The 24903-nt window shown below is 36.4% G+C and overlaps 1 protein-coding gene across 3 annotated transcripts in view; it reads right to left on the minus strand.

Annotated features, from left to right (window-relative positions):
• The window catches only part of ITCH (itchy E3 ubiquitin protein ligase), a 130578-nt gene that overhangs the window by 63073 nt on the left and 42602 nt on the right, over nucleotides 1-24903 (minus strand). For all 3 annotated transcript variants that reach the window (XM_080812829.1, XM_080812830.1, XM_080812831.1), the window contains 3 exons: nucleotides 13919-14060; nucleotides 10335-10459; nucleotides 9136-9273 (listed from right to left, as the gene is read on the minus strand). In XM_080812829.1, the coding sequence (XP_080668955.1) occupies nucleotides 9136-9273; nucleotides 10335-10459; nucleotides 13919-14060 (405 nt within the window). The remainder of the gene's footprint in view (nucleotides 1-9135; nucleotides 9274-10334; nucleotides 10460-13918; nucleotides 14061-24903) is intronic.

The raw sequence follows: 24903 nt of genomic DNA on the forward strand, positions 1-24903 counted from the left end.
AGGAAAGGCACCAATTAATCTCAAAGTGGCAAATTAATGTCACAAATTTCACATTTTCTTCAAATTTTATTCACGGGAATTATTCTGAGGATTCAGTAAGGGCCTGTGCACCAGAAAAATATTAAAGAGTAGGCACAGTGATTGTAGCAAAAATAGTAGGCAGAGAAGGAAAAACTGTAAAATGCAGGAACAAGAATTCAAGTTTAACAGTCTACCTCATTGTAGTTAAAGAATAGTCCCTTAATACAGTCGTAGTTTTAAACAGTAAAATCATAACTGCTATTGCTCCAAGGCATAATTAATGAATAATTCATTTAAAAATGCTGAATCACCACTACATTATATTACCTCAGCAGTGTCGGCAGGTATATCATCTTGTCTAGAAATATTACATTAAAAATATTGGGGGCATAAAAGGTACAGCATAAGGAAATAAAGTCAACAGTATTTTACTAGTGTTGTATGGTAATGAAATATTCAGAAAAGACAAATTTTTGGAGATAAAATAGATAAGTGGTTACCTGGGTTTAGAGGTGAGAACAGAATTTTGTGTAAATAAGAGGGATGTTGCCAGGGGGATAAAAATGTTCTAATCCTGATTTACAGTAATGGCTGGATCACTCAATTAAATTACTAAAAATCATTAAATTGTAGACTTGCAATGAGTACATTTTATGAAATATAAAATATACCTCAGTGAAACGGTTAAAAATGGTTTTAAAAACATGGTACAATGAAATGCATTTTAGCTAAAAAGGGCACATTTCAGTTTTACAAGAATTATTTTTAGGGGCTCCTGGGTGGCTCATTTGTTAGATGTCTGCCTTCCGCTCAGGTCATGATCCCAGGATCCTGGGATCAAGCCCCACATCAGGCTCCCTGTTCAGCGGGAGGCCTGCTTCTCCCTCTCCCATGCCCCCTGCTTGTGTTCCCTCTCTTGCTGTGTCTGTCAAATAAATAAATAAATCTAAGAAAAAAACCCATTATTTTTATATAGACTATATTCACCTAAAATAGCTGATGAGACAAATAAAATCAGAAAAGGAAATAAAAATATACAGTGTTACTAAAATCGGACAATTAATATCCCACCTATCTCAAAAATTAAGAAAGTTGTCTGGAATATTCTTTTTAAATCTACCAATAAATGCCACTTCTAAACTTCTTACATTGCAGAGAAGCATAGTATTTAATCACATGGACTGAGGCCAGACTGCCTGGTCTGCATCATAGCTTCATCATGTACTAACTTCATGACTTTAGAAAAGTACACTTAATTTTCCTGTGCTTTTTATTTTACCTCACACAAAATGGAGACAATAAGGATACCTACTTCATAAAATAGTTGTGAGGATTAAGCATAAATATTTAGAGCAGTGCCCAGCACATAAGCCCTCTATAAGTATTAGCTATTACTGTCTCTCAAATTTGCCTTTTTTTTTTAAGGATTTTATTTATTTACTTGACAGAGATCAGAAATAGGCAGAGAGGCAGGCAGAGAGAGAGAGAAGGAAGCAGGCTCCCTGCTGAGCTGAGAGCCCGATGCGGGACTCGATCCCAGAACCCTGAGATCATGACCTGAGCCGAAGGCAGAGGCCTAACCCACTGAGCCACCCAGGCGCCCTCAAATTTACATTTCATCAGTAAATATAGACAAGGGCCATTTTGTTCGATCTTTTATTTCACTTCAATACAGAGGAGAAGACATAACTATGAACTGTATGGCATAAATTAAATAGACCTAATCTTGTGTTTCCAGAACATAGTTTTTTTAAAAGGCACAAAATATCTGATACTTATACAATGAATGTCCAAGAAGGAAACAATGACCATACTTAAAGTTTGCATTTTACAAATGTATTGTTCTTTTAAAGCATTCCTACTCCAAATTTCCTCAACAAAAAATGATCGTTTTTCTAAATGCACACATATTACCCACAGGACACTTTGGAAGAACATCTACAAAGATCTCTTCTATTCAGTGAGCTACCCAAAAGGGCTTTCCTGCCACAAAATAACTAGCTGGTAGATGAAGCTATTTAACACACTGTTCTATTTCCTGGGTGCCTACCAATCTTAAAAGCCAAACAAACAAGTGAACTGATACTAGAGCAGGAACAGAGTGCAGTAAGCAAATATGAGGGGAAAAAAAAGGTTATCCTGATGGCTATTATCAGCTCTGAGATGGCTCAGAAACAAAGGTCTAGGATCCTGTAAAGGAGCTGAAGTGTTCCCAGGTATGTAGCACACCCTGGGACTACCAGAAGCAAAAGAAATTTTCTCTGGGGCAATTAATCCCCAATTTAGGCCCCTAAGATTCCCAAAGACTATAATAAAAAATAAACTGGCAATCAAAGAGTAGCAAACATGTAAGAAAACAAGCCTCAAGGAAGGAGAGACATAAAAACATATCTCCAAAGATTTCTGATACTGGAATTTTCTTTTTATATATACATCTATTAGAATTTTCAAATGGAGAACATAAAAAAAACTTTATCAAAAGAAAATTAACAAGGAAGAAACAATAAACTATCAAACAAGCACCAGCAATTCCATTCCTAGGAATGTACCCAAGAGAAATGAAAACATATGCAGAAAGAAACTTGCACACAAATGTTTATAGCATCATTATTTACGACTCATTAATAGGCAAAGGTGGAAAAACAAGTCACATGTCCACCAGTAGATGAAAAGGATAAACAAACTGGCATATACATACAATGGAATATTATTCAGCCACAAAAAAGGGAGTACTGATACATGCTTCAACTTGATAAACCTCAAAAACAATATGCTAAGAATCCAGACATAAAAGGTCACACACTATATAATTTCTTCTTTCTAATATACCCAGAATAGGCAAATCCACAGAGACAGAAAGCGATTAGTGTTTACCAGGTGGCTGGGGTGGGAGGCAGGGGGGAGATGAGGAGTGATTATAGAATGGACAATGGTTTATTTTTCTGGGGTAATGACAAAGTTTTGAAATTAGAGGTGGTGGATACTAATTATGAATACAATAAATGCCACTGAATTGCATTACTTTATAAGGTTAATTGTATGTTGTATAAATTTCACCTCAATTAAAAGAATCACAACAAAAAAGGGCCATATTTGGAAAAACAATAAATGCTATAAATCTGAAAATGCACATATCAATATGTACCAACAATATGTACCTAAGTATACATCCTACACAGACTCTTCAACCTGTGTACCAAGAGACATATAAATGTATAAATGCAGAAATATTCAATCTATGACTATCCATAATGGCAAAAAACTAGAAAGAAACCAAATGTCTTTTGACATAAAAATGGATAAATTGTGGTATATTCACCTAACAGATTATCATACAGCAATGAAAATAAGTTACAGAAACAGTAATATGGATAAATCTTAAAAGGCAAAATCTATATTCACAGAGCTCAAGAAAAAGGGCAAGTAACACACTGTTTAGGGATATGCATATGTATTAAAAATTTTTTAGGAGCATCTGGCTGCCTTAGATCACTTAAAAATAATTTAAAAAATCTTAAAAAAATTTTAAGCAAGGAAATAATAAATTCAAAATTCAGAGTAGTGATTACCTATAGGGGAAAGACAAGGAATGCTATAGGGAGGAAAATACACAGGTGGATGCCATGATGTTATTAATGTTCTAATTTCTAAGTTGTAGAGTAGTTCATGTGTGCGTAATTCTATTATGCTGCTTTATATATTATATATAATAAATAAAAGAAAACATGTTATAAAATGAGATATGTTTTATATATATGCTGTATATGAGAATGTAAGTCAGTGTTTTGTAAATTTTAAAAAAGGATGAAAAATACAGCAAAATCTTACTCTAAACCAACAATGATCATATTATAGCCTTAATACTTGGATTTTTTGTTTGTTTTTCAGGATTTCAAATATTTTATTATAGGAAAAAACTTAGGAAAAGGATGATATCCTTTTTTGGTTTTATTCATTTGATAAACAATATTTATCAAGCATCTTCTTGTGTCAACCCTGATCTAGAAACTGGGAAAACATCAGGAAAACAGAAAAAAACAACCCCTATCCTCAGGGAACTCACGTTAAACTAAATATATTAAAACTACATATAATGTAAAATATAATAGACGGCAAAAATAGGACAGAAAATAGAATTTTTCTATGGAGAAAAGTCAGTCAGGATTTGATGAGAGGGCTGTCGAAACATTAGACAGATGGCCAGGAACGACCTTGCAGAGAGGGTGACATCCAAGTAAATCCTGAAGTGAATCACACGGAATACTGAAGGAAGGGAGCTCAAGCCAACAGAAGAAAACTGTAATGGCCCTAAAGCAGGCATGTTCCTGGAGTGTTCAAGAAACCACAAGGAGAGTACTGTCACTCAAGAAAATTGCATAAAAGAGTAAGTAAGAGATGAAGCCATCAAAGTAGAAGAGCTTTGGATGTCAGACCACATAGGCTTTAACGACTTCTAAGGTGCTATAGAAAATCACTGGGGCAGGCATCTGACAAGGTCTTTCTTATGTTTTCTCAAAACTACTCTGGCTGTATATTTAAAAAAAAAAAAGAAGAAGAAGAAGAAAAAAAAAGCAAGGGAAGAATAGGGGTGAACATCACTCTCCAGCCTTCTCTTCCTGCTCTGTGCCCGACAGGTGTAACCTGTAGGACATACATTAATCACTAATTGGCTTCTTAGGCTCTACCTTGCATTGGGTTCAACTAATGAGACACAGGGGAGATTGGGAGAACACTAAGATTTAGCTCTTTATTACCCTCTTCAGTGGTTTCAATACTTGGATTTTAAAATAGAACTAGTGGAGAGTTTTCCTAGTTTCTTGAGGAGGGCAAGCTCGTTCATATTCTGAGCATATACAGAAAAAGTCAAGTCAAATAAGTTTCCCTCCATAAAATAATTAGTTGGTGCCCAGACCTTACTGAGATCTACTAATTTCAAATAATATTTGGTAAAGCAAAAAATTTAAGCAAGAAAACATTACATATTCACACAAAAATGGCTATTTACATTAAAATTAAAAGGGACCACAAAAACTAGAGTCTAATGCAAGAAAGTAAGATAAAGTCAAAATGGAATGGAACACACACAATAAGAACCAAAGGTCTCATGTGCTGAAAAACTTATCCCTAAAATAATTTTATATATATCAAGAATACACATGGTAAAGAATAAAGATCTTTACAAAAGTATGCTCCCATTTTATAATCATGAATTTATAACTAAAATAGATTTTTGTCTTTAGGAAAAATAATGTCTTTGACAGTAATACTTTTCAATGGTATATCTGGGAAGACAGGTGTTAAATTAATAATCTACCACCACCAGCAGCCCAAGAGGTAAAAATAGATGAATGGGAAGAAGTACTTGCAGATATTAACAACTGCCTACACTCAATTTGTTAATTTAGAACTGAGTGCTAAAACAGTAAGTCTATCTAACTAAAGGACTCTTCCCAGAGATTCATAAAAGCCTATTAACGCTGTACTTAGGTAGAGGAAAACACCAGAGCAAATTATGAAATTATTTTCTAAACCAGAGAAATAAGAAAGACTATCAAAGAAAATGTGACAACTACAACTAACACTCATTTGCATATTAAAATTGTTCTCTGAGCCAGTGCAGGGGGTAGGAAGCTGGAGTGGGGATAGAAGGCTCTCTAGTTTTCAAATACAGCTTGAAGATAAGTGGAAAGAAAAAACAAACATGCTGAGAAAATTTTGCTTCACTTGAAAAAGGTCTACTTATGTAATTGCCATTTTTAGAATATTTATCCACCAGGGGTGCCTGGGTGGCATAGTTGGTTAAGTATCTGACTCTTGGTTTTGGCTTAGATTGTGATCTCAGGGTTGAGAGATGGGGCTCTAGGGTTGGTGTGGAATCTGCTTGAGACTCTCTCTCCCTCTGCCCCTCTCCCTGCCAAATAAAAATAAATCTTTAAAAAAAATCTGAAAAACCAAGGGTCCCTGGGTGGCTCGGTGGGTTAAAGCCTCTGCCTTCAGCTCAGGTCATGATCCCAGGGTCCTGGGATCGAGCCCTGCATCGGGCTGTCTGCTCAGCGAGGAGTCTGTTTGCTCCTCTCTCTCTGCCTGCCTCTCTGCCTACTTGTGATCTCTGCCTGTCAAATAAATAAATAAAATATTAAAAAAAAATCTGAAAAACTAAAAAAAAAAGAAAGAAAATTTATCCACCAAGAACAATGACCAAAAATTTCTAGGTACCCAAAGAGATAATACTGTCCCATCAGGAAAACCAACTTTCACAGTACATTTAAATATACAGCAAGCTATTATTTGGTGACTTTTAATACTAAAATTCAGACAGTGATTTCTTTTCATAAGTATTATTTAAAACTTAACCAAAAATATTTACATCTACAAGAACAAATTTCTTTAAGGAACCGCCCTACGTGTTCTTCCACAAAAAAACTTCTAGGGGCACCTGGGTGGCTCACTGGGTTAAGCCTCTGCCTTCAGCTGAGGTCATGATCTCAAGGTCCTGGGATTGAGCCCCGCATTGGCTTTTCTGCTCAGCAGGGAGCCTGCTTCCCCTTCTCTCTCTGCCTGCCTCTCTAACTTGTGATCTCTCTCTCTCTGTGTCAAATAAATAAAATCTTTAAAAAACAAAACAGGGGCACCTGGGTGGCTCAGTGGGTTAAGCCGCTGCCTTCGGCTCAGGTCATGATCTCAGGGTCCTGGGATCGAGCCCCGCATCGGGCTCTCTGCTCAGCAGGGAGCCTGCTTCCCTCTCTCTCTCTCTGCCTGCCTCTCTGGCTACTTGTGATCTCTCTCTGTCAAATAAATAAATAAAATCTTTAAAAAAAAAAATAAAAAAAAAAATAAAAAACAAAACAAAACCCAAAAAACTTCTAACTGAGGCTCCTGGCTGGCTCAGTCAGTACAGCATGTTACTCCTGATCTCAGGGTTGTAAGTTCAAGTCCCAAGTTGGGTGTAGACAGTACTTAAAAATAAAATCTTTCTTAAAAAACAAAAACAAAACTTCTGAATAACATCCTCAGGGAAAAAAAATCTAAAAACCTTTAATAGTAGAAAATTACTGGGATACAAAAGCAATCTCCCTCATCCCCCAGTTCTCATCCAACCAAACAACTGCAGGTACTAGAAATTCAATTTTAGTACTAAACTCTAATTTTCATTTCTAGCTTGCAGTTAAAGTTACAGAAATGGAACCAAAGAACAATACAAGTGTAGTTTCCACCACACATGCTTGTGAAAGGAACTGGATTTTGTTTGTTTGCTTACAATTCATGATGTGATTCAAAATTTCTAGGTTTTTAAGTGTGAAACCAATTGGAAAGAATAGGAAACATCAATAAATATTTGTGTTTCAGTCTTGACTCTGCACCACACTAGCTGGTAAGATGTTGGACTTACTATTTAAATTATCAGAACCTCACTTTCCTTATAAGCAAAATATAGGTTATGCCTTACAAAGCTATGATGGTTAAATAAGTATATATGTAAACACACCAACATGGCACACAGCAAGCATTCAAAAACTGGCAGCTATTTTATTTCGCAACCACTGTGATTTTCCAGTTAAAAACCTCTTTCTAAGTATCAGGTTAAAATTCTGTCAATTATTTTCCTAGCTGAGTGGAAAACTGGTGACATAGAAATGTTCACTTCCGTGGGCAATAAACATTAAAGTAAGTATAAATATGCAGTTTAGGTTCTACTCTGAAATATGAAGACTAATATGCTTTGTTAATTATTAAATATTCTGCATTAATAATAGTTTCAACTTGTAGGGGGTAAAAAACTTGGGAAACTATAAATACTGAGTTTAGAGCAATTTAACAATGAAATTTAAGTTGTATATTATCTTCCAGAATTCTAATCTATAGAAAAATTTGACTATTCAGAGCTCCTGTGAATGGCAGTCAATTAAAATGAACTTGTCAACTCTGAAGCAGTACAGTATGATCATTTCAGAAATTTCTCTCCACCCTCATTAACCTCAAAGAACCAATCTGGAAGATACACTGAGACTATCTTGAAGGTCCTGCTATTAAAAAAGGTCATAAGTTGGGGGGCCTGGGTGGCTTAGATGGTTAAGCATCTGCCTTTGGCTTGGGTCATGGTCCTGGGATCTTGGGATTGAGCCCCATATCGGGCTCCCTGCTCAGTGGGGAGTCTGCTTCTCCTTCTCCCTCTGCCCCATCCCCCTGCTCATGCTCTCTCCCTCTGTATCTCTGTCTCAAATGAATAAATAAAATCTTTAAAAAAAAATTGTTTTTCACAAGTTAAAAAAGTAGGAAGTTTTCCAAAGCAGAAACGGAAGAATAGTAACACCTGACAACTGCAAAATGTTTCATAGTATAGTTCCTAATAAATAAACAAAAACTTTGTCAGACTAATCAAGAAAACCATTAATCTTCTCTTTGTCTTGGGGCCTCTAAGTTTCACCTGAGTATCTAGAAGGAATCCACTAAGCAGTAGTTTTATTAAGCATGCTAGCTATATAGGCACTAATTCAGGTGCCAAACTTCCTTCAATTACTGTTGTTTCATGTTTCTTATTCCCTTTAACAAAAACTAGTATATCATAATTTGTAAGATATAATGGCATACATATAATGAATTGATTTTGTTATTATTGTAACACAAAGACAGCTTTATAAATGTAGCCTACAGAAAATGGCATAGGAATGGCAAATGGACTTCAGCTTGTATTGGCAGTCTGGTACAGTACTAAGTAGGATTACTAAGCACTAAACGGGATTTTGCGTCAAATTTATCCTCAACCAGATATTGCTGCAGGCAAATTATGTCGGCCACTGGCACTGGAGAAGATGTAGCATCATAAGTCATATTAACTGTGATTACTGGCCTATAAAATAAATACTTTATAAATCAACTCATTACACAGTCAACTGTGATTCAACTTATCTGTGGTTAGCTTTTCAACTTACAGAAAAATGTTTTATTCACAGAAAACAACACAATAAAAGGAAAATGTTTAAAATAATCAATGTCTCCTTTTAAAAAGGAAATAATTTCCTTAAGGTGAAAAAGAACAGCACTAATTACATCAGCATTCTTTGGTGGTTAATGTTAAGAATCATTAAAAAGCCTATACAAAAAGTGATTACTTACTTTCTGAACATGTAGTTTCACCATTGGTAACAACTTCAGAATCTAACTGCAGCCCATCAAGACAAACTGACAAGTCTCCTATTGTCTCTGTCGGCTCTTTGTCACCTACAAGCTGTAAAGTCACAACTACTTCCTCAACTGTAAAAGAATATAATTACAGAACAAAATGATCACTTTTTCTTTAAGTCATCTTAACTGTTAAAAAGAACGTCAGAAAAACTTGATATTTATGTGTTTATAAATTGTTTTTAGTATATTTCACTGAGGTTTCAGGCCTTTTGACACAAAACATTTAAAAAACAGAACAAAATTTGCTAATGCTTATTATCCATAATGTAAAATACTAACTGGCTCAATCATCTGTTATATTCATTCCATCCTTGCATAAAATAAGTCAGCAGGATTATTCAGCAACACATGCCTGAATTTTATTGAGTGAAAACATGTAACTTAAGAATGGATTGTGTCTCAGAGCACCTGAGTTGCTCAGTTGGTGAAGCTTTCAACTCTTGATCTCAGCTAAGGTCTTAACACTCAGGGTCATGAGTTCAAGCCCTGTGATGGGCTCCACGCTGGGTGTGGAACCAACTTAAAAAAAAAATGGATTATATCTCTTAAATGAGATTTAGGAAGTTTGTTTTAGATAGTCAAGGGGGAAGAAAAATATCTACGTTTTAAAATCATGATACTAATAAAAACAAACATGTTTCAAGTTTATTATATCTATATTTTATATATACACACACAAATAAAACCACAGCCATCTAAAATTAGTAAATTTTCAAAGTATTTGAAAAGAAAATCTGCCAAAATATTAACCATATTTGTCTCTGAAATGGGGTTACATTTTTCCTTCATTTCTGCTCTGTATTTTTTAGTTTTCCATAATTGAGTATGTAATATTTTAGTAAGTACCTATTTATTAAATTTATGAAAAATACTGGGTCAAAAATGAATGGCTAAACCAAGGTTATTCAGAATGCTTTAAGTAAATATGAGACTGACGCGCTACCTACTGCGCTAACGAGGCACCTTGAATGCTTTAAGTAAATAGTTCAAGGTTCTTCTCCTTATTAATATTATAACCAAGTAAGCTTAAAAACAAACAGTGAACATAGTCATTCTGTATCTTTTACACGTGAATTTCATATAGAAAAACAAATAGCCTAGCACAATTTCTGTTACTTTTACATACATACGTTTCATGTTGTTGGACTTTAAGGTTTCAAAGATATCTAATGCAGCAGTTCCCAACAAAACATCAGATTTCAGTGTCTGATGACTCCATACACGAAAATGTAATTTACTCACAGGGGTGACGATACTAAAAGCAAAGAAAGGTAAAAAATACATAGTGTTTTCATTAAAATAATCACAATGGATCCTAAATAAATTGCAATTAAATTTTAATGTCTAAAATATTTTAACTGTAGACCTTAAAAGTTTACTGTACAACCAATATTGCCCATTTTCTATAACCTAATGGAAAACGCCTGAATGCTACATGCTCATATCGTCATTTTCACTTGTAGTTGAACTACAGGGGCAACTTCATGCATCATCAATAAAAGTAAAACTGCCTATCATGCTACAAACTGTTAGAAATCTCGTTTTATTTCAACAGTATAAAAAAGTTAATTTATAAATTAAATCCCTATTTTAGGTCAGGTAGTGATAAGCTTGAGGTTATATCATTTAATCCTCACAGCAACTCCAAGAGATCGGAATTACCACCCCATCTTCAGATATAGAAACAGCCATTCAGAGAAGTTAAGCAAATTACCCAACATTGCACAGCTAGCTAGCTAGTCAATGGCAGGCTGTTAATTTAACAAAGTCTGGCATTAAATTTTGTATTGAAAACTTCCTCAGTCTTGAGAAAAAAAAGAAACAAAAAAGTTCTTCGGTCAACTACATGATTTGAGGATTATGTTAGATACCTTAAATTTCACACTGTTAGAAGCAAAGTGCCCGTGATAACTGTCAAATATAGACTCACTTGCACCTTGTCAAATGCCAATATAGAATACTACCTGGGAGGGGAGAAGGAGGCACCTGGGTGGCTCAGTGGGTTGAACCTCTGCCTTTGGCTCAGGTCATGATCTCAGGGCCCTGAGATAGAGCCCCGAACCCGGCTTTCTGCTCAGCAGGGAGCCTGCTTCCCCCTCCCTCTCTGCCTACTTGTGATCTCTGTCAAATCGATGCATAAAATCTTTAAAAAAAAAAAAAAAAAGAATACTATCTGGGAACACCTGGGTGACTCAGTCCTTCTAAAAGGTGATCAAACCTGGGGGGACAAATAAACACTTTCTCAGAAGTCTACCTATGCCTATTCCCCCCATCATATTTCCACCACCATTTTAACAGTTTAAACAAACTAAAAAATTCTCATCTTAACACTGCCTCTTCTTTTGTGGGATGAGGAAGGACAACATAGTCTTCTCTTTGAAATTCTCAGATGGGGGTGCTTGGGTGGCTCAGTTGTTAAGCAACTGCCTTCAGCTCAGGTCATGATCCCGGTTCCTGGGATGGAGCCCTGCATCAGGCTCCCTGCTTGGCGGCAGGCCTGCTTTCCCTCTCCCACTCCCCCTGCTTGTATTCCTGCTGTTGCTGTCTCCCTGTCAGATAAATAAATAAAATCTTGAAAAAAAATTAGAAATTAAAAATTAAAAAATAAAATTCTCAGATATTACATTCAGAAGAACATATCAAGAAAACATTCCTCCATTAGTCATCTGGGAAATCATAGTGGGGACAGAATAAAATAAATGATTACTTTTACTTTAATTTGAGAGAGGATAAAGTATACTGTCAAAGATGGTCTGACCTAAATTATTTCAATTCTAGAAACAATGTCTACAATGGAAGCCATGTTAAAATTGCAGACCAATCTGTTGCAACTTAAAAATTCAGAACTTGAGCTATGTTTTTCCCCAAACATATGGGCTCAACAAGAGCACTACCTTAAGGGGCTACAGGGAGAGTTTGTTTTCTCTTAACTTTTAAACCACTAAAGAATTCACATCATCAGTTTAAGAGCCTCAAAGTGCACATCTAGTGAACACAGCCAGCAGCTTAGAGAAACTAGATGAATATTCAGTCAATACTGCTGAACATCTCTAGTCGTTATGGAGGCTGTGAAATTTAATAGATTTTATTTGCTTTAAAAAAAATTTTACTCACATAATTTAAAATTTAGAGATAATCTCTAACAGATCATTAATTAAAAACAAAGTCTAGGAAACTTTGTTGAAATAAATACAAATAAGAACCATCAAAATGACACTTCTTAAATTTCATTCATTTGCTCAAAATCATCATAAAGTATATCAAGATATTATGGAGGGCACATATTGCATGGAGCACTGGATGTGGTGCATAAACAATGAATTCTGTCATGCTGAAAAGAAAAAAAAAAAAAGATACCCTAGAAATCCAAAAGTTAAAGAACAATTTAGGTATATTCAATTTGTTTTGTAATTTATTAGGAATAAATACTATACATATAAGTGTGTACTGTGTGAAGAGCATATAGTTTCATATATCTTATCTCACCGTTTAGAAATAAAACTTTTCTTTAGTCACTGGTTTACTTCTCTAAGGGAAAAAAATGCAAGAATTCCAAATGTTAGGTAATAAGAAACAATTTCTGTGTATTTGATGTGGTAACAACCAATTATATTTTGAACTACATTTTAATATAGTTGGTACCCAAACTAAATATGCTATTATTCTTTTGAAGTCCATTTGTTGTTCAATCACATTTTCTTCCATTTTAGTAAAAACATTAAAATTAATCTGTAATTCTCTTCAGTGAGTATTCAATACCAACATGTGAGGCTCTGTCAGTAAGTGTTAAAAACTGAGCTATCTGCTACTTCCGTGAATTCATTCTACAGATAACAGCACCAAATTACAGACACAGGCACATGATGTATACTGCGATGCTGTGTAATAACACATCACTAGAAACCAAGTGGTAACAGAGAACTAGTAAAATAAATGATAGTCCATTCTTATTAAGGAATATTATATAACTATATATAATGTATGTTAGATCTCTATATATACAGCTAGAGAGATAACCATACTATGTAAAGCATAAAAACAGTTATAGAATAAAGTTTGTAATTTTTTTAAAGGAAGAAAACCCCCATGTAGGTTCTGTGTGGGCACTGTAATTAAAAACACAAAAGAAAACTATTTTTAAAAATTAAACTAAAAAATAAAGTGAGTGAGACACCTGGGTGGCTCAGTCGATTAAGCGTCTGCCTTCAGCTCAGGACATGATTCCAGGGTGCTGGGATCCAGCCCTGCCTCAGGCTCCCTCTTCAGCAGGGAGTCTGGTCTCCCTCTCCCTCTGCCCACCTGGACCGCCCCCGCCTACCTCCTTACCCCCTCATGCGAGTTCTCTCTTTCTCACTCCCTCAAATAAATAAATAAATAAATAAATGAGAATTAAATGAGCTACTCATAGCTCTAAATTGAGGAAGGAGCTGGTAAGAATCTTTCTAGGTCCATGACCATGGGCTCTCCAGATACTGTTCAGCAGAAGTAATGATACCATCATCAACTAACCTACAGAAGATAAAGGAGAGACTGGAGAAAGAAATATCTAAAGAGAAACAAAAGGGGACTAAAGAAAGGAATCCTAGGAACAGGGGAGAAAGAAAAAAAAATGAAAGAGGAGGAGGAGCAAAGAAAACAAGTGAGAAATTTTTAAAGCTTCATTTCTGTTCACCTACTAAACTAAATATACTATAGAAAATACTTTCAAACCTACACTGTAAGGGGTTGCTTCCATTTGGGACTGTTCGTATTGTTGCATTTTTCTGTCTTCTTTGACTGTCCATCTACTGTGACTTCCACATAAGGACTTGGTCCAAACCAATTCTTTTTATTTTCTTTAAGTTTTGCTGAAATGACTGGGCAAAAGAAAAGGGAAAATATTTAAATATTCAAGATGTTAGTTTGTCCTTCGAGTCAACTTAATTTCATAAAGGTTACACAGAACATTATTACTTTTACTCAGAGAGGCAGTTTTGCTCTAAAATATTTACTAATTTCATTCAGTTATGACCTTTGTATTTCCTCCCAACCTGGTAAATAAACACAGTCCTTCCCCCATATAATGCATCTAAATTACTATTAATATACCTCCAATGTCGGTATCGACAGTCTCAGAACTCTAATGTCAATTGGAAAGTACAGCAACAAACCTGGTTAACAAATATTTGAATGCTTACCATGTACCAGATATTGCTCTAACTATAAATAGAGCCGTTTACAATACAGAAAAGCCTCTGGCTCTCAGGGAGATAATATCCTAGTTAGAGGAAGTCTGTATGCTGAAAAACAGGCTCCTATGGCAGAATATGACCTGGTAGTAAGGAAGGCCTCTGAGGAAGCATTTTGAGCAAACATCTAAATACAGGGAATTAGCCATGAGAAGTGGGAAGAGCATCCTAGAGAGAAGCAAAAAAAAAAAAAAAACAAACCCTGGCATATCTGAGGAAAATATAGCAAAGAGGGAAGTATGGTAAATGAGGTGAGATCACATTTAACTTTGTAGGCCCAGATAAGGAATTTGGATTTTATTCTAAGCATGCTGGAAAGCCACCAGAGGAAGAGAGTTACAAACTAGGATTATTTTTAGCATCTCATATATCTCATATTAGCAAGAGCTTCCTACAAAATGTATCTTAATTAAGATTCTGACTCCAGGGGCACCTGGGTGGCTCAGTGGGTTAAGCCTCTGCCTTCAGCTCGGGTCATGATCCCAAGGTCTTGGGATCGAGCCCCGCATCGGGCTCTCTGCTTAGCAGGGAGCCTGCTTCCCCCACCTCTCTCTCTCTGCCTGCCTCTCTACCTACTTGCAATCTCTGTCTGTCAAATAAATAAATTAAATCTTTAAAAAAAAAAAAAAAAGACACTGACTCCATCATTTTCACCCTTGAGTTAGTCACTTTTGCCAAAAAATAACCTTGTCCAAGCCCCTTGGAAGGTGTAACAAGTAGATATGTATGCAGAGTACCTCATGATTCCCACAAATGAGAAATTGCTCCCCCATAAATGAGGTGATCACAGCCATGGAAATATTCCCTTGCAAAGCACAGAGAATGCCAGTACCTATCAAGGTAAAGCGACTCTTGGAGTTGTTGGAGTCATCTGTATAGCAGTTACCCAAGAAGCTCAATATATAGTTCAAAGTACAGACAGTTTGGGCATCCTACAAGTCCAGTCCCAGGTAGCAGCCATGAATCTCCTGACATCACAAGTACCACAGACTTCTGTCCTTTGGTACTTACATGCCTTTTTTTGAGAGCATGCAAGCCAGCTACAGGGTTAGTACTCCAACAATGTATTCGCATTCTATAAATTAGAGCTCCATCCGTATTTTAGAATACTTGGTGTAATAAAGTTCAATGAGATTTGAAATCAATATGCAGTATCAAAAAAAGTATCTGTCAACAAAGAAAAAGAGCTGTAAGAGATATTACTGAAGTAGGCAAAAAGGAGCCAGTGAGGAATTTTAAGTAAAAGAGTGCTATTCAACAAATTTACTAAATGCCTACTACATATATCAGGTACTATCTGGGGCACTGAGAATACAGCGATGATCAGACTAAAACTTAAAGATCATTCTACTGCTGTGGGAAAAATGAAAGGGAAACAAAAGTAGGAGTTAAGAGACTACTAGAGCCATCTAATCAAGAAATGACAGTGATTTGGTGGTGAACATGGATATGGGGAGGAGTAAGTATTTTCTAAGGAGAACCAATAGAATTAGATTACATGAGGAAGTTGGAGAAAAGCAGCAGCAAGGATAACTAACTCTCAGGTTTCCAGCATGAATAACGGAATGGAAGATAGTATCATTTAATAAGATGGAAAAGATCTGGGAAACAAGTTTGAGGGGAGTGGCATGGGCAAGAAGAAATCAAGAGTGTTGTACTGAACATATAAAATTTGAGATATGTGTGAGACATCCAAGTATAAACACTAAGAAGTCTTTTTCAGAATGGAAAATACTCAAGTGGGGACAAGACCTATCTCTAATTAATACGTACTATAAAGCTCTAGTACTTAATACAGAACAAAATTTAATCACAGGATTGCCACAGAAAAAATATAAAACCCTTGTTTTTAATATATTTCTGGTCTGAGAAAAGGTGAAACAGCCTAAACAATTATGCAAGGCCCCCCATTGTATTTCAGGGGCTCTTGCGTTCCTCTAAAACTGATTAACCAAAGCAATGCAGGCCTGACAGGAAGGAAATGATCCGCCCTCAGTGTTTTTTTAGGGCACCTGGGTGGCTCAGTCAGTTAAGCGCCTGCCTTCAGCTGAGCGTGGAATAGAGCTCCACATCAGGCTCTCCACTGGGCAGGGAGTCTACTTCTCCCTCTCCCCTTCCCTCTGCCTGCAGCTCTCCCTGCCTGTATGTGCGTGCATGCTCGCTCTCTGTCAAATAAATAAATAAAATCTTGGGGGGTAAAAAGGATTCAAACTTTTGGAAGTTGTTTTGCCACATAATCCCATCCGACCCCAATAGAACCATTTTAGGAAACCTTAAATGGGAAAATAAAAGGGGTAAAGGAAACTAATACCAACTGTCAGTGTTTGCTATGTGTCTAGACTTAAAATATTATTATTTCAATAATCGAGAATAGTCTGTGAGATAGATACCATCATCTTAATTTTTACACATAAAAAGACAAACTCAAAAGAACTTAAGAGTTTGCCCAAGAGTCACTTGTGAAGCCTGAACAAGAGAAATTAAGTGCTCAAATCCCAGTTTATTTATTTATTTATTTTTTGAGACAGAGAGAGAGAGAGCACAAGTGGGGTGGAGGGTCAGAGAGAGAGAGAGAGAGAGAGAGAGAGAGGGAGAAGCAGACTCTCCACTGAGCAGGGAGCCTGATGTGGGGCTTGATGCCAGGACCCTGAGATCATGACCTGAGCTAAAGGCAAACACTTAACTGACTGAGCCATCCAGGCACCCCCAAAACTCAGCTTAGAATGCATAAAACTTTTTTTGTTATAGTCCTAGTATTAGGAAATAGATCACTTACTATTTCCCGAAATTTAAATTCCTAGAGTAAGTAAGAAGAATAAAAACAGTCAACTGTATGACAGGGAACCAAAAAGTTGTCAGTATCATCTGTTACACAGGCTAATGCAAAGATCTCTAATAATTTTTCATTTTTAACCTCACATCTTCTAGAATTATCTTCCTAAAACAAATGTGATCATGTAAATACTTTTCAAATACTTCTCTAATACCTGAAAAATGAAATTTAAACTCTGGGATATTTTACATTGTTATGTACCTTTTCAGCCTCCTCCTATACCAAATTCCACCCAGCCCCCTGGCATTCTAACCACCCTTAGCTGTTTGCTGTCCCTCACAAAGGCTATGTATTTTCATATGCTACTCTGAAAGTTCTACTCACAATGATCCTTCTTCCTTTCCTACCTAATAAAATCCTACTTCTTGAGAAACAAGTGACCTGATTCAATGCTTCTTTAAACCTAAGAAGTTAAATTGCTACTGTCTCTACATTTCCTCTACATTTTCATATTTATGTATGGTTCCTACAGCTTTTCATTCTGCCTTAGCTTTTATTAAGTTTACTGGTTTTTAGTTTAACTAACACTGTAATCCCTGTCATGACAAGGATGTAGACAGTCTTTATATAGCATTTAGTAATTTAAACATGAGAGACATTTGACATATCTGTTGAACCCAATGATTAGTCATGGTAGAAAACAAGTTTCCCTGCTTTATTGTTACATACACACATACAGTATCTATTGTATGTAGTTTCATGGCATATATTAATGTTCTTCTGGGGCACCTGGCTGGCTCAGTCAGAAGAGCATGCAACTCTTGATCTCAGGGTCATGAGTTCAAGGCCTACATGGGGTATAGAGATCACTCAAATAAAAAACTTTTTAAAAATTTTAAAATTTATGTTAATGTTCTTTTGATCCTTTCTGAAAGTCAATGTTTTGAAATGATTTTGGTTCTTCATCCTAACTCTCCAGTACAAAAAACTTTGACAATTTAGTATTTCTTTTAAAAGACTTATTTATTTATTTATTGGGGGGGGGGTGCAGCAGAAGGAAAGGGAGAGAGAGTCCCAAGCAGACTCCCCACTGAGCATGGAGCCTGATACAGGGCTCGAGATCATGACCTGAGCTGAAATCAAGCATCAGACACTTACCCAAATGCACTACCCAGGCACCCTAACAACTTAAATATAAAGAAATTAAAGTGAATCATTAGCTTATCCCAACCTATTCTGGGAACTGGGGGGGCTACAGTGAACAAGGTAAAACAAGTAAGGGTGCTGAGACCCAGTAAATTAGCAGTATGAGCTGAATAAGAAATAAAACCAGTTAAGCAAGGGCTAACTTTGTGGTCAGAGTTATGACAAGCCACAAAAGACCTCTGTGGCAGAAATATGTGTTGACTAGAAAGAATTTTATATAAACTCTGAACTTTAAATTCAAAGAAAAAGGGCATTTCTACTATCCAAGCAATCAGAGATTACAATCTTCTAGTAAAATTTGGTAAGGTGCAGTATTATTTAATTCCAATTAATAATAAAATCAAGATGCTTTCTCTTGATCGGTTCTAAGTAAAGACTGAGGCAAAGAAAGTTCTAGGAAATAACAAAGTTACTTATTTTGCCCACATTATATAATGCTAGCACACAACAAGCATCAAATAAAAAACACAGATGAGTTCAGAATACCTGAGGTTATGTGTACAACATAAACAGAAAATGGCTAAAGAGAGGGAAGGATATAAGAAAACAGACTTATGTACAAGGTAAGGGACCAGGCCATATGATTACAGGAAAAAAGAGTAGATGACCCAAAAAATCCAACTGTAAAAATCAGCAGGATCTGATGACAGGAATGTGACAGGAATGTGAAGGATACAGGACAAAGAGGTAAAGAAAATTTTAAATATGTGATCCACCAGTTAGCCTCCTCATAACAATGTTAACACTTCCATTCCGCCCATAAATTAAACTTTTATATAAACATCAATGATCTTTCACAAACACTGCCATTCTTGCCATTCGTTCTTTTAAACTTAAAGAAAATTAGAATGAAGGGTGCCTGGGTGGCTCAGTCAGTTAAGCATCTGCCTTCAGCTCAGGTCATGATCCTGGGGTCCTGGGATGGAGCACTGAATCGGGCTCCCTGCTTAGTGGGGAGTCTGCTTCTCCCTCTCCCTCTGACCTTCTCCCCTGCTCGCGCTCTCATTTGCTTGCGCTCTCTCTCAAATAAATAAAAAATCTTAAAAAAAAAAAAAGGAAAATTAGAATGATAAAGATAATGTAAAATAATCAACAAACTTTATTAAAAATTTTAAGCTTAGGTTGCTGTTAACATATTAAATTAGATGAGTAATACTAGAAGGAGAAAGAAATAAGGAATCAGGGGAAAGAGAATAATCTATACTTACACAGTGTTTTAGAGTTTTCCAACTCATATACACTGTCTCCCAACAACCATGTGACAAAGATGTTAACGTTCTCAGTTCACAGCTAAGAAAAGAGGCTCATAACCTTGTGCATATTAGTGACATGCACAAGGTTATAAAACTATTAAGTATCAGAACCAAGACTAAAATCCAGGGCCATTAACTCCCCTGAAGATGGGAGTCATTAGTCTATATAGATTTCGTAACTAAAGCTAGGGGTTGTGGGTTAGATGACTTCCCCAAGAGTTTAAGTGTAGAAGCTTTAATGGCACACTAGTCAAAGCATTTGAAAGTGTTTATTATTTCCTGCTATAATTTTTACATCTAATAAATTACACAGGAAAGCTACTGACCAATACAAAGAACAGTACAGAGACATTCAATAACAATATTCAATTAAAACGTGAACAGATGATTAAAGCTAAAAGAAGTTCCCAAAGCAACTACCTCAACGAATTATCTAGATACACATGAAAGAGTAGGACGAAAAACCATCTTTCTTACTCAACTCAAACTTGAACAGCTAAATGGCTACTCAGGATATTTCCATACATTAGATTCAAGTTACAGAAAGTGTTACTAATGCAGGGCATCTGGGTGGCTCAGTCAGTTAAGCATCCTACTCTTGATTTCTGCTCAGGTGATGGAATCAGGCTCTGTGCTCAGTAGGGAGTCTACTTGAGATTCTCTCTCTCCATTTCCCTTTGCCACCTGCCTTCCTCTCTCTCTCAATAAATAATAATCTTTAAATAAATAAATCTTTAAAACAAAGTAAGTGTTAGTAATGCATCAGTATTACACTTTTTTATTCTATGTAAATGCTGAAAAGGAAACGTGACAATGCCTCTCCTTTGATATTCTTATAAAAAATTCAGTGAAATTAAAACTTACATCCGAGTTCTCTAAACAATCCAGTTAACAACAGCACTATGAATTTTTAAACCTCTATTTTGCTACAGCTTACAAAAGTGTCATTTCTCTGAAATAAATTTTCTACTTGCCCTCAATCAGGTGAGGATGACCAATCAGCAAATATATATTGCAAATAAATAATTAACAGGAATTTCTATATGTCTGCATGTATGATAGAGGAGGTTAAAAATAGGGGCCCCTGTTTGGCTCTGTTGGTAGAGCATGTGACTCTTGATGTCAGGGTCATGAGTTCAAGCCCCATGTTGGGCATGGAGACTACTTTAAAAAAAAAAAAAAAAGAAGCCATCTGCAGATTCAAAATTCTAGTAGCATTTTTTTTTAAAAGATTTTATTTATTTATTTGATAGACAGAGATCACAATTAGTCAGAGAGGCAGGCAGAGAGAGAGGAGGAAGCAGGCTCCCTGCTGAGCAGAGAGCCCAATGCGGGGCTCAATCCCAGGACCCTAAGATCATGACCTGAGCCGAAGGCAGAGGCCTCAACCCACTGAGCCACCCAGGCGCCCCTCTAGTAGCATTTTTGATGAACGTAGAAAAAACACTCCTAAAATTTATATGGAACTACAAAGACCCTGAATATCCAAAGAAATCCTGAGAAAGAACAAAGAAGGAGGCATCATACTTCCTAATTTCAAGCTATCCTATAAACCTACAGTAATTGGGGTGGCTGGGTAGCACAGTTGGTTAAGCAACTGATTCTTGGTTTCAGCTCAGGTCATGAACTCAAGAGTTATGAGACTGAGCCCTGCATTGGGCTCTGCACTCAGCACAGAGTCTGCTTAGGTTTCTCTCTCCCTCTGCCCTTCCCCGCCCCCATATGCATGCTCTCTCTCTCTCTCAAATAAATAAAAAATATATCTTAAAAAAAAATAAAGCGATACTAATCAAAATGATATGGTACTGACATAAAAACTGACAGACCCATGGAAAAGAACTGAGAGCCCAGAAATAAACATAAACATATAAGGTCAACTGATATTTGACAAGAGCCAAGAATACTCAACGGAGAAAAATCAGTCTCTTCAATAAATGCTGCTGAAATACTTGGATGTAAAAAAAAGAAAAAAGAAAAAGAAAAAGACACAGACACATGGGTGACTCAGTTGGTTAAGCATCAGACTCTTGATCTCAACTCAGGTTTTGATCTCAGGGTCATGAGTTCAAGAGCTGCGTTGGGCTCCACGGTAGTAGTGGAGCCCACTTAAAAAAAAAGGAAGGGGATGCCTGGGTGGCTCAGTCAGTTAAGCTTCTGCCTTCAGCTCAGGTCACAATCCCAGGGTCCTGGGACCAAGTGCCACATCATGCTCCTTGCTCAGTGGGGAGCGTGCTTCTCCCTCTGGCTGCTGCTCCCCTGATGATGCTCTCTCTCTGACATATAAATAAATAAAATTCTAAAAAAAAAAAAAAAGACAAGAAACTAGAGTAGAACCAAAGAATAAGATTTTAACTATGACACTCAACTCTTATCAGTCTTTCACAGCAACCTTCTAAAACACAAATACAATTGATTACTCTTTGTTAAAAGCCCCGATTACTCTCCATGTCTTCCAAAAATGATTTTTTTTGTAGCCCTGATACACACCTTAAGGAGAGGACCCACTCCCCATTAAATTCTCATGGTTTCCCGCTATGCAGCAGTGGCTTTTAAGGGCACTGGTGAAGTCTTGTGCATTTCCCTGCTTTGTGCCTCTTGCCCATATTGTCTCCTAAAAGATCCCTTCTACTCCCCTACATTTTTAAAAAATAACCTCCTGGGGGCGCCTGGGTGGCTCAGTGGGTTAAAGCCTCTGCCTTCGGCTCAGGTCATGATCCCAGGGTCCTGGGATCGAGCCCCGCATCGGGCTCTCTGCTCAGCAGGGAGCCTGCTTCCTCCCCTCTCTCTCTCTGCCTGCCTCTCTGCCTACTTGTGATCTATGTCTGTCAAATAAAGAAATAAAAATCTTTAAAGATTAACATTATAAAAAAAAAAAAAAAAAAAAAAAAAAAAAAAAAAAAATAACCTCCTGCATTTAAATAATAACAATGTTTTAAGCACCGCCTCCTTTTACAGCAACTCTGGTCAAATACTGATCTCTCTTTCCTGACCAAAGTTGTTCTCTCTTCTTGACATTACCATATACCATGGCATTTATTTTTTACACTTGAATATTTATGCCCTCCTTGATTCTAGAAAGACGCTGAGGCAGCTTACCAAAAACAAAACAAAACAATACTATAACTGATCCATTTACATAGAATAAAAATTATAATGTCATTAAAGGGATCTGTGCAAAGAACTCAGTTCTAAAGTTTCTAGCATCAAAAGCAAAGAAGTAAACAATGAATTATGAAGCACAGTTGATTTATTCAACTTGGCACATTACTCTTTATAATCTTATGCCCTCCATTTGTCTCATATCTAATGATATATTTGCCAAATATATAATTTTTATCATTCTTTGTTTGTTTTTATTAAACTGTTTTTGCCTTGTATTTGTGCATTCTCAGAAAATGTAGACCCAAGATTAAAACCTTATAAATGCCAAGAATTTTGTGTTCATGAGGTGCATTCAGGCATTTATTAAATATTCTTCCTACTATGATAATAATAATGATAGCAAATATGATAAGCAGTATGCAAAGAAAAATTCAAAAGGAGCATACACTGAAACCTAAAGAAGTAACAATATCATCTCTGAGGACTAAGATGATAAATAGGACCTCTGACTATTATTCTACTGAGTTTGTAAAACTAAAAAACATGTGCATTACTCATGTAACCTGAAAAGGTAAAGACTTTTTTTTAAAGATCATTCCAATCAAAGGTTTCAACATTAATCTGCCCCAAAAAAGAAAAATAATAAGAAGCTGGCTCAATTTAAATCAGCTACTCAGGCTAGCTTCAGGATGGGGAGCACCGGAAAACAATCAGAATCTTGCTTAACAAAGAAATATTAATACCTTTCACTGAGAATCAGACATCGCTAAGGAAAGACACTATAGTGAAGGAATCCCCCCAAATAAATTCTAAGATGCTGTCACCTTGCACGTGTTTTTATATAATTCACTTTTAGGTTTTGAGAAAGATAATAAGGATATGGTTTGTGGCCCAATATTCACAATCCAGAGGTGGATCCCAGGATCAAGGCCTGAATCTGGCTCCCTGCTCAGCAGGGAGTCTGCTTCTCTCTCTGCCCCTCACCCTGCTCGTGCTCTTTCTCTCTCTCTCTCAAATAAATAAATAAAATCTTGGGGCACCTGGATAGCTCAACTGGTTAAGCAGCTACCTTCGGTTCAGGTCATGATCCCAGGGTCCTGGGACTGAGCCCCACGTCAGGCTCTCTGGTCAGTGGGGAACCTGCTTCTCCCTCTCCCTCTGCCAGCTGCTTCCTCTGCTTGTGCTCATGTGCTCTCTCTCTCTCTCCCCCAAATAAAGAAAGAAAATGTTTAAAAATAAATAAATAAATAAACAAAATCTTAAAAAAAAAAAAAGACAGGTATAATAAAAGCTAAAATACTGGGGTGGCTGGGTGGCTCAAGTCAGTTGAGCATCCAACTCTTGGTTTCAGCTTGGGTCATGAACTCAGCGTCTTGGGATTAAGCCCTTTGTTGGGTTCTGTGCTTGCATGGAGTCTGCTTGAGATTCTTCCCCTTCTGCTTGCCACACCCCCCTACCCACTCATATGCTCTCTAAAATAAATAAAAATTTTTAAAAAACTGAAATACTATACAAAGAATAATTGTTCTATAAGAAATAAATGCCATTAAAAGGATAAAGTCCAAGGTTTCACTGTGTGATACAGACACATGCATGTCTGAAAAAACTGCAGTGACTCACCAAATAATTCATTTATAAATACCTACAAAGAGACCAAATGGAGCCACTGTTAAAGCTCTTAGCCCAGGCTACAAAAATTCTATACTATAGCCAAACAGAAGCACTAACGGTTTTTGAGCAGGAATGTAATCTAACAAATGGCATATTAGAGCATTAGGAATACTAATATGAAAGCGATATACTTGGTTAGTATGGTTAGAGAGAGATATTAGTTACGTAATAATAGCAACCAAAGGATTTAAACAGACATTTCTCCAAAAAAATATATAAATGGCCAATAAGCTCATGAAAAGATGTTCAACATCATTAACCACTGGAGAAATGCATATCAAACCCACAATGACATACCATTTCATACCCACTAGGATGTCTATAATCAAAAAGACAGACAACAAGCAATGGCAAGGATGTGGAGAAAGTGAAACCCTCATACAGGGATAATGGGAATATAAATGGTGTGGATGCTTTGAAAAATACTTTGGAGTTATTCCTCACAAAGTGAAACACATATACTATA

The sequence above is a fragment of the Martes martes genome (genome assembly GCF_963455335.1).
Source record: "Martes martes genome assembly, chromosome: 9".
Lineage (NCBI taxonomy): Eukaryota > Metazoa > Chordata > Mammalia > Carnivora > Mustelidae > Martes > Martes martes.